Genomic DNA, 19,451 nt, shown 5'->3' with positions numbered 1-19,451 from the left:
TCATCGATCTCTATAAGATAAAAACATCTTTCAGTGTTATGTTTTCTGACTAAAAGCCTATACATTGACATTTATTATTAAAACATGCATACATTATGTGCTTGTTGTATGTTGTTGGTGTCCACTGTGTTTAAAGATAAGGTCAGGGTTGTTAAAACCCCCCCCAAAAAATCATGGCTTAATACAGTTCTTGATGTTGTACCAAAAACTGAAACATTTTGTGTTGTATACAACCATGGATTCTAGAGGTGGGGACCATGATTTTAATCAGAATATTTTTATTTAAATGATCTATACATTTTTATTTATTTTCTAACAAAAGGTGTCTTAGTCCAGGGGCAAATCGTTTTTAGTTATGCCATAAAAAATGTTCAAATTGAACGTAAACATTGTATATTATAGTACTTACCTTTAACAAAGTCTCTTATATTCCTGATGAACACAGGCTATTAATATATAGTATATAGTCTATGTATGCATTTAAAGTGAAATCATTTCTTGTTTGTGTATTTTCCAAACAGCACAAAATAAATCACATAAAGTGTTATTTTTCAGGGGAGAGAATTAAGCAGGACGTTGAGTTTAAAGTAATGAAACTGACTATAACTTGAACTGTTGTCTTGTTTATAGGGTAAAATGAACAATCTGATTAACCTTTTATTTAATTATTGGGCATTATTTTCATATTCCTGCTGAATTACACGTTTGACTTGACATTTGAATTCACACAAACTCTTTTTTCAAGTCTTTTATTCAATCTCTGCTACAAAATTAGGATAATTTGCATCTCAAGTAGTTTCTCAAGGATTCACATTATTATCTCTGCCAGTGAACAAAAGCAAAGTGTAATCATACACAGTCTTCTCACGGCAGGAAGCAGAGCAGGCATGTGTCAACACCGCTGAACTCAACATAGCGTGCATAATTCACAGCCTGCACGACGCTCTCTGATGAACACTTATTCTGTTACGAAGGCTCCTCAGTCTGTAAGGCAACACTCGGTGACAAACAGCACTTCTGATCACTTCTCTTGTCTCCATAGCAACCAGGTGTGGTGACAATCCTTGGCTCTGTGGTGATCAGGTTCACGCATATAAAAAACTGTTAAAGGGATAGTTGGATGTTTTGAAGCGAGGAACTTATCTACAGTTGTCATTGTATTACTTTTAGTAGAATGTTCTTTAGCAAGCAAATACAAATCCATATCATTTTGAAGGCCTTAACACATCAGTGGGGGTTTTTCATACAAATAATTTGTACCTTTTTTCCCATGAATACTTACGCAGAGAAAGTCAATCATTGTAAATTATGTTTAAAAAAATAAAAATGTCAAACTAAATATTATAATGTCATATTTAAATAATTATATTATTCCCTATTTCTCCCTATTTCTATGACTGTAGGCATGATGATATGTTTATTGTCTATTAGCAAAAACAGGGCTTCTTAACATTTCACAGTAAAAGCTCTAGACCAAGGGTGTCCCAACTTTTTTCACTGAGGGCCATATACAGAAAAATATACGAAGGGTTGGGCCCCTCACTAGAGGTGATGTATATGACCTCATAAGTTAAAATCAATCAAATGTATGTAAATTATGCTTGCCGTAGTTTGGATACCACTGCCCTAGACTGTGTAACTGTTTACCAGAAGGAATGTTGATTCAGTGAGCATTATGTAGATTTTCTTTGCAAAATATTGGCAGGCAAGTAAGTCCTGTTTTTTTTTGCCACGTCCCCAGTACAGTGTGTAAAGGCCTTAAGTCAAACAAAGACACCACCAAGTAACTGATCGAGCGAGCAGTATATCAGCAACAAGGTTTTCAAGTTAAAATTAACTTTTTTTTCAATGTCTAGTGGGTTTGAAAGTAACAGCTTCAGTACCTCGTTGAAAATGAACATCTGACGGCAAGGTAAAGCAGCTCAATTATTCTAAATACAACATGCAAATTAACTGATATGGATTTTTAGGCATCTCAAATACATTTTGCTGTTACCCCCAGTCCAATTAAGTACATTGCCTGGATTTCTTCTGGTACTCTCATCTGTTTCTCCAAACTTGAAATGAGCCAACCACCATCTATTGTAGGTAATACATTGACTGTGGATAAGTAGATCCAACAACCTTACTTCAAAAAGAATGAACTACCCCTTTAGCTACAGAATAACTGTAGATAGACTAAAACAAAGGAAATGAAATCGCCCTCCATTAGCACTTTGGCAACAATGTTTAGATTCTCTTGGAGGAGATTATTTCTCACATGATAAGTTGAACTACTCTCTCCTATAAAAGGACTTTCACCTGAAGTATAACAGCCCAGAGAGCGTAATGTCACCTGGTTCCAGGAAACAGATACTGTGACTCATCAAGTGTAATCTGGAGAGCCTGTGCTGCTCTTCAAAACTCTGACTGTCCTCTTGTTTTTCATCTCATGACTGGATGCAATTCTTCTTTTGATGCCGCCGGCGGCTTTTAGATCCTGTTGAGAAAAATAAAAAATGGAAAGGACTTAAGTATAAAACTTGAAGGGCACTTACAGAGCATAGACCTCCACTAATGTCAAACATTGAATTGTTATAGGTCCTCAACTGTGTCCAAATTATAACACTGACTACTATTAATTCCTGTTTTTTCCCTTATTCCAGAAAAAGTGCCTATATCCAGCCTTTTATAATGTTTAAACTTAGGTATTTTTCTCTTTCTGACCAGCAATGTTGGATTTTCTACTGTTGAAGTACAACGCATAGAGCTAGCGATAAACAGGTTAAAGGCAGGAGTAAAAATACACAGTTGAGATGCATGTTGTGTTTAATTAAACAAACCAATAAAAGGAAGTAAAACAATCTGCATACTAAGCTAAATCAAAAGGCTAAACAAAGTAAAACATTTGGTTTTATTCGAAACCATAATGAAACAAACACATAATGCAATAAAAGACTACTTGAGGACGTACCGTCTTCATCTCCTGTGTTGATGGTCTGCAGGGACATGCTTCTCTGAAGGATCTTTGAGGGCTTCTTGATTTTGGATTTCAGTAAACCGGGTTTCTCAATAATCTCAAACGAGTCTTCCATTTCATTTGTATTTGCATTGCCATTTAGCTCGGACACCTTAGAGACAGGGGACTGGCTCTGAGGAGTGACCATGCCCTCCTCTATAGTCTCTGAACTCTGATTGGCTCCTCTACCTTTCAGGAAGTGCCTGAAAGAGCTGCGTTGTTTCTTAGCTCCAAAAAGCTGGTTCCTCTTCAAGCTTCCCTTTCCATCCTCGTCCTCCTCCTCTGCAGGGGAACCAGGACTCTGAAGTGGGGCTTGGTCCACCTTGTCCTTGCTGGTTTGAAGCATGCCATTCTGCAGGCCGTTCCTCTGGATCGGCCCGTCAACCAGCGAGTTGTTGACTCTCGACAGGTCTTGTAGGGAACCAGTGAGGCCCGTACTGTTTCCAAAAACTAAAGAATACTTAGGGTTGTGATATTTGTGTGCAGGTACCTTTAAATCTGCCTGTCTAGAGTCCCCGACAGATACTTGAAAGCGAGACATGGAGACGGGAAGAGGCTGAATTCTCTCCACCTTTGGCTTCCTGATGGGCGTAGAAATTGGCGGCTTGGTGATGTTAAACTCTCGGTAGAGATCCACCAGCTCGGACACGGCATAGAGCTCCCGGAAGTCATTATCAAAGGAGTCCACAATGTGTCCCGACATCACGGTGATCGTGTTCCTGTCCATCCGAGAGGAAGTCCAGGTAAAGCTGGAGAAGAGAAGAGATATTTAAACCAATACTGTGGAGTAAGAGCAGGGTTCTTACAAAGCCTTGGAAATTGTTAGTTTGTATCCTTTCTAAGATATTTCAAACCAAACTATTTATACTTACCAAAATAATAATAAGAAAAAAATACAATAATTAATTAGGTTCAGGGATACTTTAGATAACTTTTTTTTTAATGAAAACATTGACAATTTACAAGATCAGAAATCACATACAAGTATTTTGAGATTTTAAAATCCAATGTCATGAAAAACTATTTATGAAATCTTACTTCCTATTTTTTTTGCCATTTTTTATTTACTTAAAGCCTTTAGATTATGCCGCACCATGCATATATTGTTTCAAAGTTAAAAACAATATTTTCAACAAAATCTGGTATTTTATCTTCTCCAACCTTTTAATATTTTTGAAAAATGATAATGTTGTATACTGTAATGTCTTGACGTGAACTTCCATTGAAAACAAAATCGCCATGTTCATTTCACTTTGCAGAACTCAGCCCCGGTTTTCATTTATTGAATGAATGAGTTGATTGTTGCACTGAAAACTGCCTGATCACTGATGTGGTGGACACATGATCTGTGGAAAGCTGTGTCATCGGTATTTAAACAATAGCAGCTTGATGTTGTTTCCAAAACAGTTAAATCAGCTTATTTCTCAAGGAGTCTGGGTCAAGTATATCAAGTCCATTTCGATAGGAAGACGTTTTCTGTCACAAGAATTTTCAGCGTGATTCAGATAACATGATAAATTATCTTTGGGACCTTTTTGTCAGTAGATATGTTTGGCTTTCACAATGGATTTGGAGGAGAGAAGCATCAAACCTGTAGAAAGAAAAAACACTACGACTGATTTCTTGCTTCGAGGGAATTAAAATGAAAACTTTCTCTGGCTATTTACCAGTTGGCCTTAATTGACGATGTGGCAACTTCAAAGGACCAGCAAGCTTTTATGTTGCGCCAAGAGATGTCCTAAAATGACTGATGGATGAGCCGTAAACATGCCAAACACAGAAAAGACTGGATGGAAATATTCCAAAAGTAGAAAGCATTGACATTGACTCTCTTTTGGACTCAAGAACCTTCAGATCTGTCTCCCCTTAAAAGAGATACAAAGCATTCAATCAGGTTTTCTCAAAAATGACAGAGAGCTGCTGCAAACCAAGATTTCCTGAAAGTGTTACTATAACAACAAAAAGAACAATTAGAACTAGCACCTTAAGTAAAGTCAAATGAAAGATAGCTGATCAAGCCACAACAGTTGTAAAGCATAAATTCAGAGTGAGCTCCGGAAGACTGCAGTACGATGCTGCAGTACGAGTATGAGTACGATGCTGCAGTACGAGTATGAGTACGATGCTGCAGTACGGGCATGAGAAAAATTAAGACCTTTTTGGCATTGAAATGTCTGTATTCAGAATATGAATCTGCCCGTACTTTAGGATGAGCCTGTATTATAACGTTTTTTTTAATGTACTTAAGGATGTAAATAGGTATGGGAACCTCTGTTCTGCACTCGCAGTGTATGCGTTAACCTTGTAAATCATTATAAATGAGCTCTCAACTGATGCACAAAGAGATGTTTGGCTCTTGTCATAATCTCACACAGATTTTACACCTAAATCAGTAGCCACAATAAACATCAGGGGTACCTTCAACACAGATTTGTGTGCAGGGCCAACATCAGATAAAGGGAGAGCTGCAAAAAGCATTCCAGTATTTCCAGTCAGTTAAAAGTCTTTACAGTGTCATTAGTGTACTCGTCGGAGTGGTTTTCTTTTGTGTTGTTGTAGTCTGCAGCTTCTAGTAAAAGTTTATTTTTAAAGCCTCAAAACAGTTTGATCTCAGAAGGGAAATCTTTCGTCTTCAGTTTTAGTTTTTACAACAGTGCATCAGAACCTTTTAGATATAAAAAGTAGGATTATGAACCTGGAGGAGGAGGAAATAACATTTAAAAAAATAAATGTAGAACAAAATCATTGAATATATTCCCTTATATTACCTACTGTATAATAAAGCAAGACATTTGTGTCTTTTTTTAATTATCTGGGATTAAAATGAGGCAAATCTGCTGCACAAACTGGCCATCTTTTGGATAAATCATTTGCTTTAACAAGCCGTGTGAGAGAATTGATCATGAGCATAAATGAATCCCCTAAATTGTACATGTACGTTTCTTAATTATCTTGCCGAGTTATGTCTTTCCCTTTCGTAGCTGACAAGTTTGTTTGAGTTTGAATCCGATAAGTTTGAATAATGCTCAACAAGTGTACATTAATAATTAAAGCTCTCTAATGACTGATACAATGTAATTGTTGAGCTATGAAATATGATGTAGTACGTAGGCCACATACTTGCAATCATAGAGAACTGATATAATTACTTGTCAATCTTTTATTTTTAATTAAGAAAATAATTTAAATCTAATCTTTGATTGTGGCTACATTTCCCAACTATGAAGGGTTAGAAACATTGATATCTAATGTTCCTACACAATTAAGAGTAAGAATTCTTAACAGTTCGGTTTGGTTCTTAAAGTTTTTGAATGGTCATGGAAAATGTTATTATGTGTCCTCATAACCCCTGGGTTTGAAGGAACTGAACGATATTACTGCTCACCTGTAAGACCCAAACATGACTTTCTCTCCGTCCACCAGCATGTATTTGGAGCACAGGGTCCCGGGCAGCTTTCCAAATGACAGGGCCAGCCCTGAGCCTTTCACCATGCGCACACGGAGATTCTGTAAGGAAACACCCGCTTGATTATACACTTCATCTGGTTTAGGAGGACACAGGTGAGCCTGAGTAAACTATCCCAGCTTTTAATTGGGCACATGTACTGTATATCAAGCATGACGTGCCAAGGCAAACTTTGCACACCTTGCAACATAAACTTTCATGAAAAAATATAACTCAAACCCTTCAGACACATATGTTTACTTAAAGGGCAGAGAAAGGAAAGAGAAAGAAAAGGAGACACAAGTGCTAAGCGGACACACTGGGAGGAGGCTTGGCTCTGCCAAAGCATCGGGTTACGGTCTTTGGATCTGTTCTCCGAATCTATGAATGTTCATTTGTCAGAAGTAAGAGTAACAGAGCCCAGAGCTCTGAAAAGGCCTTTCTCTGCCGTATCAACTGACACCGCTATAACCAAGGTATGCTCTAGTTAAACTACACAGGAGCTACAAAACTCAGCGTGGAGCAGATAAGGCCGGGTATTATGTCCCTGTGGGGATAGGATGACAGCCTGACTCACTGAACTGATGAGGTTAGACCTGTATGAAATGTTAGTTTATAAAAGTATGATGATTATGTTCAACCCTTAAATAAAGAGATGGGGAAAAGGGCTTTTTTCAGCATTTTTATGTTTAAAAATCATCAAAGATCTTATGGCATACATCCCCCATTTTATACTTTTTCATATTTTTTTACATTCAAAGCTTCATGTGATGTTTTTAAATGAAGCTTTAGGTGTCTTTCGAAAAGTTTAATTACATCATCACCCATAAAAAAGGGAATTTGTTATTGTGGTTAGATAGATGTAAGTTATGGTGCTGTGAGATTGCTGATAGGCCTCCCTGGTAATAAAGGTTCAGGCTTTTCTTTGTGTGCTTCGAGCTGGGAAGCAAACCGTTTTCTGACCTCAATGATCATGTTGTTATTGAAAGCTTCCATGGTTGTGAATTTTGGAAGTGATTATGGATTTGATCCAGCCAATTAAATAAATGTTGAACAAAATGTCTAAAAATGATTTGAATTTATGTCCAGAAATGTCCTCAACAAAATCAATTTGTTCTAATATGGGCCATTTTTGATCCCTTAATAAAAGTGCAATTCAAAAAACATTTTTCAAGCTATGGATCGGAGACATACAGTACATAGTGTATACATATTGTCTTAGATTTAAGTTGCAAATTTTAGCAAATTAAAATAGGAAAAATCATGTGTCTCAAGGTGAAGTGGTATGGTTTGTTTTTCGTAAATGTATGAATTTAAAATTCCACAAAGTAGGATTTAACACTATTGTTTTCCTGGGAATATTACCTCCAACCTCTGTTTCCTGCAGTTGTTTAAATCATGTTTTAATTGAAGACAAATTGGGATAATTGTTGTGAAAGACAAATGTTTCATCCATTATAATTATTGCAGCCACTGCCATTGTGGATTAAAGGTGGTGGATGAGTAACCCACTTTCCATGCTCGCTCTTTGTGTATTGTATTAGGGAGCCTCCTCCCTCCTTCATGCTCTCCTGTGTTTGCTGAGCTCACCCGCAGATGGACTGCATTAATCTGCAGCCGTGTGCACATATCCAGGAAGTGGGGCACACCCCTAGCTTCCAGCAAAGCGTAGACAGCCACCCCCCGCCGAGAAGAGGCATCCAGCAGGTCCTGGAGGATCTGCAGGTCTGTCAGCATATCCATTACTATGGCCACCACCTGGGGAACAGAAGTGGGGGAGAGAAGAGGAAGGGGGTTTAATGCAGATAAGCAGAGCAACAGCAGCTGTGCGAGAAAGTAACTAAATACACGCAATACATTTTAGTAATTACACTTCATGGGTCTTCACACATTTTAGAGGGTAATATTGTGATTACAGATTAAGATTTTAAATCTATGAAGACATTATAAAATAGTATGTGTTGTTACCAAACCAGCCCAGTCAGATTATTTCATTCATTTACCGTTAACATTCAGCTATCAATGTCAACTATGTACCAGCATTTAGCTAATTATCTCATTATCCTTTTAGGTATTAAACCTGTTTAATTTTTCACAATTATACAGTTTCAACTGTTACCTATGCATTGGCTACTGCTTATCCATTACTATTAGTTACATTCACATTTAGTGTATTTCTGTTCTTCTGTAAGTCCATTTCGATGGTATTTTTTTCATACATTTTCAGGGGAAGACTTTTGCAAAAAAATGTTCAATGGAGTGCATTCAGGATTTCCAGGAGAAGAACCTCCCCAGGTGGGTTGGTTAAGATGTGTGTGTGTGCACGTTGCTGATGTCACATGTTTTTTACTTGTGTTGATTTGCAAAATTAAGACTCATAACCATGTTTCACCACTCCCACTTTTGGCAAACACAGTGCGACAAAGGCCCGCATATTACAAGTGTGTTAACATTTTAATTGTTATTTCTGAGCGAAGCATCAATTGATGCTTCATGGGAACTTGTTTTTCCAGGTAAAAGGTTACTCACTGTTTTGGACTAAGTCCTGCAACGGCTTGGATTAACATTCTTATTTACTTCAAAGCAGTGTCTTTGCTCAAGACCCGACATAACAGTACAGGTTTTGAGCTGAGGATAATTCATCCTGTAACAAGAGACAGAAGGCTACAAATTGTACAACAACACAGTAAACGATTAACTAATGCGCTTTCCATTTTAGTACTCTTGTCTTAAGGCATCTTTACTGCGGCTTATTTTAATATACAAACATGATGAGCATTTGCAATGAAGTGTTTAACAGCCACAATGGGTTTAACATCCTTGAATGCAGTGCAGATCATGTGAGGCTTTTATCATTTCCTTATTGCACCTTACGTGTAGTGTACCTGTTTGGGCCTGATCAGTCTCCAAACAAATTTGGCTGGAAGACAGTTTCATGTTGACAGACTGGGAGGATTTTCATTAACATCAACCAACAAAACTAAACCATGCGAGAGTCTATATTTAGTACGTGTTGGCATATAATAATCTAAACGGGTATAAGATTGAGAAAAATCATAATTATCTAGTGCCTGCAGGACATTGATATTTGTGGTGGTAAGAAATGTCGCAAAATTACAACTGTCAAATTTCCGTTAACTGCTTTGGAGATAATAAACTTGGACACAGACGAGTTTTGTCAGAAATTGTTGGTATAGGCTATGCATCGCCAGGTAGCAGAGAAAAAGAATTAGAGGTTGCAAATAGAAAAAAAAATAAAAAGGACAAAAAGGACTTCAGGACATGCAAAGTTTCAGCATGGCAAGTTTTAACAGTTTTAACTCTCATGTCATTTAGTAGTAGCCAAGTTATATGCAGTCAAGAATTGAAGAAGCATACGCATGTTGTAAATATCCGAGAAGACGCTGACAGCTGAAACAGGTAAAGTGTTTCTGATGTTTTGTATATTGTATGAAGTTTTTCATTTCATTGCTGTATTTTGCATTTTACAACTGTAGATGTTTTAGAATCCGCTCATTTAAAATATTGTATAAACTCTTGGGTAGTTTAATTTACAGCAATGCATCATCATATTTCTTGTTATGTTGCCATCCTTTGGAGGACTGTGTATCTCTAGAAAGTGAACTTTTCATTTGATATCAGCTTTGTTTCATTGTTTGGTTAAAAATTAGAGAAGAATTTTATCACATAGAAAGTTCAATATTTACTTATATGAATAGAGTTGCACAAAATGCAATTAACCATGTAAAGTACTTTGAATATGAACTTGAGACATAGAGTACACCAACAATGACTGCAATTTTTTGAATGGTTTAAAGACATTACTTAAACAATTTCTCCACTTACTGCAAACATCTTTGTTCTTTCTTTCTTTGTCAATATAGACATTTCCAGAAAGCTGATTATTCACGTCATGAGACTTACCTCTTGTAAAAAACATTTCCTTGTTGCATCCAGAGCTTATAGCCCTAATATAAAGACAATTGTTACTTCTGTCATGGCCATGGATAAGCTATTGTCAAAAGATAATAATGGAGGATAAACTATGACAATCAATCAAAACAAAGACATACGTTGCCATTCCAAGCAATTAAATTGAATTCTAATTTTGTATTAAATACAATTACTGATTTTTCTAGGTTTAAAATAGTTGTGGAAGATAAGAAATGTAATTCTCTTTACTGAGAGAAGGAGAGCTAGTTAATGTTAGCTATCAGCAGCATCTATGGCTCCAGAGAGTTGCACTGTGGTGCATTCAGGCTCTATTTACTCAAATGTGCAGTGAAAAATATATTATTAAAAATTAAAAATATTAGAGAGAATTATGACCTTACTTTCTCACATAAATCAGTGGTAATATAGCAGTGCATGTTGAAGTACATGGGATTTATTGATTTATTTTAGTTTCCTCAAATTGGTATTGAGAATGATGGAATTTCATTGATCATATCATTGATATCGACTACAAAGAAATCCTGACTTTTAAATGTGTTTTAATAATAGCTGTGCAACATTGCTTTCAAAGAAGTATGACTAAGCTATCCTCAAACAGTCAAACTCTCTGGTAAAAACAAACCCTGTTACCTCAACCAGCAACTGCAGCCTCTAGTGCTACACATCACACCAATCACCAGTGAACGCTCCCTTTTTGGCAAAAGCTTGCATACCTCGGGGGTCAACCATCCAGAGGGTGGAGGAAAAACAAAGACATTAACAACCCTCAGATGGCAGGGGAGGCAGAACAAGACTATCTTTCTGCTGCAAGCCCTGATGTGAAGCTGACATTTAGACCTTCTCTGTCTGCACCTCGTATGACTCAGCTTGTTTCAACATGCATTAGACTCTCCCAATGATGTACATTTCTTTATTGATGCCGTGGGCTTTGTCAAACCCTTCCCTGATTTATATTGTAATGGAAAACTCTGTATATGCAAAATATGAATCTGTATTCATGCACATTTTAACTATGTTCTATATTCTGTATGTAAAGAAGTTGGTTATGTCATTACTACTGATTAAATCAGCCATACTATAATGCTACATACTTGAGGTTTCTGAGGGAAGGTTAACAGCGACTGGGGATATTTGTGTCCCTACTCTGTCTTTTTTAAAACTATATCTGATTGTACTGTCTTTTACCGTGCGTGCAGTACATTCGCAGCAATTAAAAAAGACACCCCCCTGTCAGACGTTTAGTAACTTTCTGTCATTCTTTAATCCTCCAGCAAAATACATTGTTTTTGAAAACACATATTTGAAAAGAAAAAGAATAGTTATTTTTCAAGATGTAATCTAAGTACATGTAGGTTATGAAGGTAGGTATGTAATAGTCATTTAATACGTAAAATATAAATGATTCTGACTATCATTATCTATCTATTTATCTAGCACATCATGAAGGAAGTGACTCCTGCAAGCTCAAACACAGAGTAGCTGTGCATTGCCGTAAACCATAATACTTTAAACTGGGTATTAAAGCTTAGCTGTCATTTTTACTTTTGAATACCAAGTAAGAAGATTAACTAAACATGTTAAAACCTGTCTGAAGTTTATCAGACGGACCATGGATCTGATTAATAGAGTCTCTGCAGTTCTTTGGGTTTAACTCAGTATTAGAAATACAGAGGTATATAGATAGATACTTGAGATTAATAATATTACTCTCATAGCTCTCTGTTAACAGTAAAACTACACCTACTATCCGTTAGCTTAGCATAACGGAGGCTGTGTGATGGTTCCCTAAACACTTTCTTTTCCTGATTTTGAACTGAAACATAATCGCCAACTACTTTGATAAGTTGCATTTCCTGCTGTTGTCAGTGTTTTTATTCTGACACAACGGGACATTTAAAGAAATCACTTTGGACTTTGTGAAACCTTTTTTTTTTTATTTACCATATTCTGACATTTAATAGACAACACAATCAATAAATGTATCTATAAAAGATTGTCAGATTTATCGGTAATGAATTGTTATTTGCAGCCCTCATAAACTCTACATGTATACAATAAGGGATGACTTTTAAAAGCTATACATTTTCCTATAAATGCTTTAATTAAGGGCATTTGTTTAAGTTTTGATGGAAGACTCCATAACTTGGATGTTTAAGCTACCTCTTAGAGATTACAATCAAAGGATGTCTCCTCTGGTTTAAAGTGAATGCTTTAAACCCTGTCATCCATCACAGGCTGTGGCATTTATTAATGTTGATTGCAGGGCCGCCGCTCCCTATACGCAGAGTACGCAGAGCGCGTAGGCCCCCCAGTACCTGGTGGGGGCCCCCGAAATTAAGATTGAAAAAAGTCATAATAATCATTACATTATTACACGAAAAAATATATATAAATTAGTGATGAACAGGCCCATCGTTGTTTTAAAAAAAAAGTATGTACCCTATCCCTCAGTTCGGGCAAATTAGATGTTTTTACCTAATATGTAAAAAGAAGTAGTAAAAAAGAATGTAGCTCTAAACTCTATATTAGATAATCTAGATTTCACAATGCATGTGATACGTTTGCAAATAGTTGACAGTTGTCACTGTAGATATTGGGTGCCTTGTGTTTAGTCAGCTAAACTGTAGTTAGCTCGCAGTCCACGCACGGGGTCCAAAGCAATTTACAGTTCTACAGAGTATACAGTATAGTTTAGGGAAAATATTTTGTTTAGGACAATACGGCACTTTAAGGTAGTTTTTGAGTGTGTGAAAAATGGTGTGTGTGTGTGTGTGTGTGTGTGTGTGTGTGTGTGTGTGTGTGTTTGTTTAGAAGATGTTACTTCCTTTTATACCTTATTCATGTGCATAAATATTTTTGTTCATCCCGGAGTCTGCAGTTGTTATGATTTTATGTGATGCTGTTGTTAAGAAGTTTAACATAAGTTCTATATATTATTTATATATTACTGATGGTACTGCTGTTGTTCTTTAACTTAACAGGTTTGTATGTTTATGTATATTTAATGTCAATTTTAAAATAAATAGTAAAAGTTTGAGTGGAACTCTCAAAGTTTTGGGTTTTGTGACACGTTAGGGCCTCTAAAGCAGGGGTCACCAACGCGTCGCCCGCGGGCGCCATGGCGCCCTCGAGGACTACTTGAGTCGCCCGCGAAGGCCTGTTCTAAAATAGCCTAGTTCTCACGTGACACACAACTTTATTTTATTCGTTGTTAAACTTTCTATTATTTTTAAATATATTGCATTGCTTGTAAGAAGATAACAATATGCAGTATGCACGCATATAAACATATGCCTACTTATAAAACGTAATTTGTGTAAAATAAAATGCTTCAGATTACGTAGATTGGACCTAGCTGGTCTCCACGACAACCGTTGCGTGGAGACCGAGTCCAGTCAGTGCAGTGAAGCGAAGTCAAGATGAACGGATGATTACAATTTAATCGAAAACATGGCAGAAAAAAGAAAGAGAACGTATTATTTTCACGGTGAATGGGAGCAAGAGTTTTTTTTTACCACTGTAAAAGATGCCTGCGTGTGTCTCATTTGCCGGGCGACTGTGGCGATACCAAAGCGGCACAATGTTGAGAGGCATTTCAAGACCTGTCACGCAAGCTACCATGCTAACTACCCACCGGGCAGCGCACTACGAGTGGAAAAAGTAAGTGAGCTAAAGGCAGGATTGTGCAAGCAACAGTCTTTTTTCACAAGACCAGCTAAAAAATCTCAGAAAGCTACCGAAGCCTCGTTCAGAGCAACAGAACACCTGATAAAGAAGAAGAAGGCATTTACAGATGGAGACCTTTTCAAGGAAACGATGATGATAGTTCTGAACACTGTGCTTAAAGACGAGAAATATGGGAAGGAAGTGCTCTCTTCTGTAGCTGATGTTCAAATGGGGGCAAGCACAATGGTCAGGAGAGTGACAGCAATGTCCGACAACTTGACTGATCAGCTGGACCAGGATCTCAGGGAGTGCAGGTGGTTCAGCATCCAATGTGATGAGTCCATCGACAGCAGCAGCACGGCGCAGCTGATGATGTTTGTTCGGATGGTGTTTCAAGATTTCTCTACAAAAGAGGAACTTCTCACACTACTCCCCCTAAAAACCAGCACAAGGGGGGTTGATATCTACAACGTGGTGAAGGAGTTTTTCAACAACAGAAACATACCACTGGAAAAGCTGGTGTCGATTACCACCGATGGGGCTCCTGCGATGACCGGACGGCATGCAGGGTTCATCGCGCTCTGTAAAAGCGACCCAGCGTTCCCGAAATTCGTACAGTACCACTGCATCATTCACCAGCAGGCCTTATGTGCAAAGGTGCGTTTTCATTTTGTATTTTATTAATTTATGTTATCCTTGTTGTAGGCCTAATATCCTATTTGTAATTATGAGTAGGCCTATTGGGCATATTTTACGCATCTGCTTGTAGACCGGCCCCTACTGCGCTTTTTGGTCGTTAGAGTCAACTTCATAGTTGTGATACGGCGCTATATAAATACATTTTGTATTGTATTGTATTGTATTGTTATTGTTTTTAAGTGCTTTGAGTAAGAGTGATTTTATTTTATTTTTAAGGTGATCGGCTTCGAGCACGTAATGACTCCTGTTGTGAGGATCATAAACAGCATCCGTTCCAAAGCTAAACAACACCGAAGTTTCAAGGTGATGTTGGCGGAGCTGTCGGCTGAATATGGGGACCTGCTTCTCCACACGGACATCCGATGGCTCAGCAGAGGACGGATTCTGCTCCGGTTTTTGTCGCTGTTGAGGGAGATCAAAGATTTTATGAAATCTAGAGACGAAGACACATCGCTGCTGGAGGACGTTGCGTGGCTACTAGACCTGGCATTTCTGACGGACATTACTGGAAAACTGAACAATCTGAACTGTGCGCTGCAAGGCAAAGGTAAGACTGTTGCCGACATGATCAGTGCTTTAAATGCGTTTAAAGCACAGATGAGCATTTTCTCTGCGCATTTACAGAGAAAAAAGGTGCTGCACTTCCCCTCTTTGCAGATGGTGCTGAACGACAATACCTCTGCGTCTGAGATTTTTGGCAACGCTGCCGAAAAATACACTCAAGTCATAAACAGGGTTGGGCAAGAGTTTGAGAATAGGTTTTGTGACATTGATAAACTTGAGCCATGTGTGTCGTTCGTTTCGAATCCATTTATAAACGTGGACACAACGTCCATTGCTGAGCAACTAAGTGCAATGTTCAGCTTGGATGCTGGGCAGGTGGAAATAGAAATAGTGACACTGCAGAATGACATTCGCCTCAAAGCCCACCAGGCTGCAGCAAACTTTTGGGGCCTTGTTGATACTGAAAAGTACAGTGGTCTGTGCACAGCAGCAATGAAGGTTGCCAGTCTGTTTGGGTCTACCTATCTTTGTGAATCAGCCTTTTCTGACATGAATTTCATAAAAAACGAACACAGAACACGGCTCACTGATGCACATCTGCAAGACTCACTCAGACTTGCAGTGTCAAATTACAGCCCAGATTACGAGGCCCTGGTTGCCAGCATGCAATGCCAGGCTTCCCATTAAAACTTATGAAAGATTGTGATGGATTAAATAGGCCTATAAATACTTTTGTTTAATGTTATGTTGTTCTGTTTGATGGTGATTACAGTGAAATAGAAATAAAGTGCTGATTTTGATATTTGTCTGTTTCCTTCCTTTTTAAGCCATTATTGATAATTAGGCCTATTGTGCAAATTTGTTAAAATGAGCAGTGTCCTCAAACAGGTGAATATAACTAATTAGTTTTACTATTAATAATAACATACAATTAAAGGTAAACCGCGCAAATTTGAAGCGTACCAAATTGGTAGCCCTTCACATTAATCGGTACCCAAGAAGTAGCCCTCAGTTCAAAAAAGGTTGGTGACCCCTGCTCTAAAGGCTTAGCAGCGGCCCTGAATGGTTGATTTCCGTCTGGGGGCAAATTGTCTGTTTCACCTGCAGGACGCAGTCACATGATCACCTGTAGCCAATCAGTTTGAATATTTCACAAGCTTTGTTCTGCTGTTTCTGGATGAACTAGGTTGGGGACATGAAGTACAAGAAGAAACAGTACTGCGTGTTAGGCAATAAGTGGTTTTTACATTGCAATTAAGGGAAACATGTAGACCAATGGTTCAACATATTTGTCTTTGCTCAACATAAACGTTTTGTTTCGCGAACAATTCTTTATGTGTATATTAGTCTCTCGTGAATTTCATTCCATTCATTGTATAATTCGATCATTTTTATTCTGAATGTGGATAAAGCAAGATTTCATGTTTTTAGATAACAAAAGTCACAAAACAATATTTGTCTTTTTTATTTGTCCCAAAATTAAGCGTTTAGCTATGCAAATGTGAATATTTTCTGCTTTAATTAAATGTAGCCTATATTGGTTTGGCACTGTTATTCAGACAAAACAAGTTGTATAAAGACCTACTATTTCATTTGGAAAACGTTTAAGTATAGAATATGTGATTTATACAGAAATGTAATTGCTCATACCAATAATTGTTGGTGGCAGCCCTGGTTTCTTTAAGTAATGAGTTGTATTCATGTTGCCTCATGATTTCCTCATGATTTCCTCATGATTTTCACAAAAACAAAGTACAAGTTCTTACCAAGTATTGTGCTTACAATGTAACCATTTATTACAAAAGAAAATGATTTGATAATTCTAAGTAAAAAACCTAGTTTCCCCAACCTTTAAAATAATTTTGCAGGTGGAAAAAAGTTCTAAACATTTTGTTACACTATTGTTGTTCACTTGTTTACACTGCAAACATATCACTTTACTTAATTTACTGTAGGAAATGACTTTATATCGTTTTTTGGTTTGTTTTCTTTTGTGTGTTTATTTTTGCAGGCTGCTGTAATGACTTTTTATTGTAATCTTAGCTTACCTTTTTCTTTTCAGTTGGGATCTACTTATTAAACGAAACTCCTGTTGTCATATAATTATGTAATTGTCTATGCTTTTATCGCAATAATGTGTTTACTATAGGACAACACATTTGTTGTATTCATTAATTAAGTTAAAGTTACCTTGTGTGCCTCCTGTATGAGCCTCCTCACCACCTCCTTGATGTGCGGCCCGGGCTCCCTGGGAGGGTGGGAATAGACGCTCACACGGGTCACCCCCTTGTAGACGCCGCTGCTGCCCGGCCAGCCGATGTCCAGAGACGGGACCTCGGTGTCGGACATCTCGGGCCAGTATGTGGAATGCACCCCGGAGTCTGCGCTGGAGGACCCCTTGGACTTTTCCTGATCTCCGGACTCGGAGTCACTGTCCGTGTCGTACTCGTTGAACATTTTCCGGAGGGATCTGATCTCCCTGGCCGAGAGGAAGTCTCTGATGTTGTCCTCCTTCAGCCGCATCTTGAAGGCTCCGTCCCCTCTCTTCAGGAGCTGCTCCAGGGCAGCACGCTGCTCCTCGCTGTAGTAAAACTCCGGTTTAGTCTCCGGGATCTTTTCGTTGACATGCTCATCGTCCATGCACAGCAGCTGGGAATCCGCCATAGCAGGTTTAAGTTACCCCGAATCTGATTACCTGTGCGGACAGGTAGGCAGGTACTCCCAGGTGAGTGGCTGCAGGAGGCGGGACTGACTACTGAGTGGAAGTCAATACGGCAGTTTAAAGCCCCCCCCACACACACTTTATAACAGAGCTTCCTGAAGCAAAACTTTCAGAATAAAATGAAAAGTTGTTCAACAGATTTTTTTTGGGAAGGTCACTTGTTTCCATTAATGGTAGAATGTAAATCAATACATTTTAAGAGATGTAATCAAGTACTACTTTTAGGTACATTCTTTGTTTATTTTCATTCTGAATAGCTTTTTGCAATATACCTTTATTGTAGGCTATGGTACATTTATACTTTTATACTTGAGTTTAAGTTTGTGTTACCTGTACTTTGACTCCCCTTCATTTGACCAGTGGCGGGCCGTGCATTTCACACCTAGGCCTTCAGTGATGTCCTACACAGTCCTACCTGAATTATTCCACCTCTTAATACCATCATTATGACGCCATGGCTCTAGAAACTATACATTTAGACAGAAACGCAGTATAACCGGGCGTTGCATCACCTTAACATAGTCAAGTACAACAGAGTTATATTAATATTTCCGAAGCATTTATAATCAATACATCAGCATTTACAGTTAACTTAATTAATCAGATTATCTGACAAACCGCTCCTTGACACCTGTGTCCGTCACATAACGCAGGACAAGTGCCAGCTGTGCTACATTACCCACATCTGACGTCTCGTCCACCATAACAGCGACAAAGGGTGCTTTTTTAATCTTCATTTTGATCTCTTCTCCCATCACTTCAGCAATAGCATAAATCAGGTCGTTTTGTATTTTGCCTGACGTCCCAGTAAACATGTTGTTTGTGTGCAGGTGGTAATGCAAATCTGTGTTGTTCTCAGCAAGAAAAGAAAGAAGCTCCACGTAGTTTCCTCTGTTTCTGGACTCGGCGCTTTCATCGTGTCCCCTAAATGAAAGTTCCTGTTTACCCAAAAACAGGACACAATCAATCAGTTTTTCAATAATTCCCTATTTTTGTTCACCCTTTCGTTGTGGAGCTCCGTTTCCCTGGGCACTTGTTCGTTGAGCTGTAGATCCACTCGGGTGTCCCCAAAGGTTTTCAAAAGCACCAGTGCTTCCAAGTGCCCAGCCGTGCTTTGGTGTCTCGGTGTGGTTAGACAACTCAAGTTTGCAAATTTAGTGTGGCTCCAAACACCAAATCGATCAGTTGCAAATACCAGGCATTCCCGGCAGTACAATTTGCAGTGCCTCTCGGAGGCTGTGAGCCAGGGGTACCGCTCGTAGTTTCCCTGCTGTGCTAGGCTCGCTAGCGTTGGAGTTGGTCGTTCCCTTTTCAAGATGTGTAGCTTTACTTGAAAAGTTCGTTATGAAAATGGCGTTGTTATTATATCTTCGACCAAATTGATCTCTTCTCCTCCTTCAGCCATTGTGGGTTGAAAAAAATAGCTTGTAGAAATCTACACAAATTAGCTCGCTCAAGTTCTA

General features: G+C 38.3%; 2 protein-coding genes across 2 annotated transcripts; one reads left to right on the top strand and one right to left on the bottom strand.

Annotated features, from left to right (window-relative positions):
• Window positions 1–733: 733 nt before the first annotated feature.
• On the bottom strand, window positions 734–18,313 carry fam83fa (family with sequence similarity 83 member Fa). The gene is made up of 5 exons (XM_063904106.1): window positions 17,457–18,313; window positions 8,034–8,201; window positions 6,384–6,505; window positions 2,954–3,747; window positions 734–2,479 (listed from the first exon to the last, which is right to left on the bottom strand). Exons 1-5 carry the CDS (start codon window positions 17,928–17,930, stop codon window positions 2,430–2,432), a joined length of 1,608 nt encoding a protein of 535 aa, XP_063760176.1. The 5' UTR covers window positions 17,931–18,313; the 3' UTR covers window positions 734–2,429.
• LOC134877580 (general transcription factor II-I repeat domain-containing protein 2B-like) lies at window positions 14,544–16,066 on the top strand. Its single transcript, XM_063903141.1, has 2 exons — window positions 14,544–14,720; window positions 14,979–16,066. The coding sequence occupies exons 1-2, from the start codon at window positions 14,613–14,615 to the stop codon at window positions 15,951–15,953; spliced, it is 1,083 nt and encodes a 360-aa protein (XP_063759211.1). The 5' UTR covers window positions 14,544–14,612; the 3' UTR covers window positions 15,954–16,066.
• Window positions 18,314–19,451: the final 1,138 nt, after the last annotated feature.

This window comes from Eleginops maclovinus, chromosome 16 (genome assembly GCF_036324505.1).
Source record: "Eleginops maclovinus isolate JMC-PN-2008 ecotype Puerto Natales chromosome 16, JC_Emac_rtc_rv5, whole genome shotgun sequence".
NCBI classification, from domain to species: Eukaryota; Metazoa; Chordata; class Actinopteri; order Perciformes; family Eleginopidae; genus Eleginops; species Eleginops maclovinus.
The sequence above is the reverse complement of the archived record's forward strand: the minus strand, read 5'-3'. Positions and strand labels throughout refer to the sequence as shown.

What these genes read in the sequence shown, in the direction of transcription:
- fam83fa (XM_063904106.1), bottom strand. Translation starts at nt 17,930, where the DNA reads ATGGCGGATTCCCAGCTGCTGTGCATGGACGATGAGCATGTCAACGAA. An exon ending in TTAATGCAGTCCATCTGCGG is followed by an intron (nt 6,506 to 8,033) that starts GTGAGCTCAGCA and finishes GTTTCCTTACAG; the next exon opens with AATCTCCGTGTGCGCATGGT. An exon ending in GTCATGTTTGGGTCTTACAG is followed by an intron (nt 3,748 to 6,383) that starts GTGAGCAGTAAT and finishes TCTCTTCTCCAG; the next exon opens with CTTTACCTGGACTTCCTCTC.
- LOC134877580 (XM_063903141.1), top strand. Translation starts at nt 14,613, where the DNA reads ATGACCGGACGGCATGCAGGGTTCATCGCGCTCTGTAAAAGCGACCCA. An exon ending in AGCAGGCCTTATGTGCAAAG is followed by an intron (nt 14,721 to 14,978) that starts GTGCGTTTTCAT and finishes TTTATTTTTAAG; the next exon opens with GTGATCGGCTTCGAGCACGT.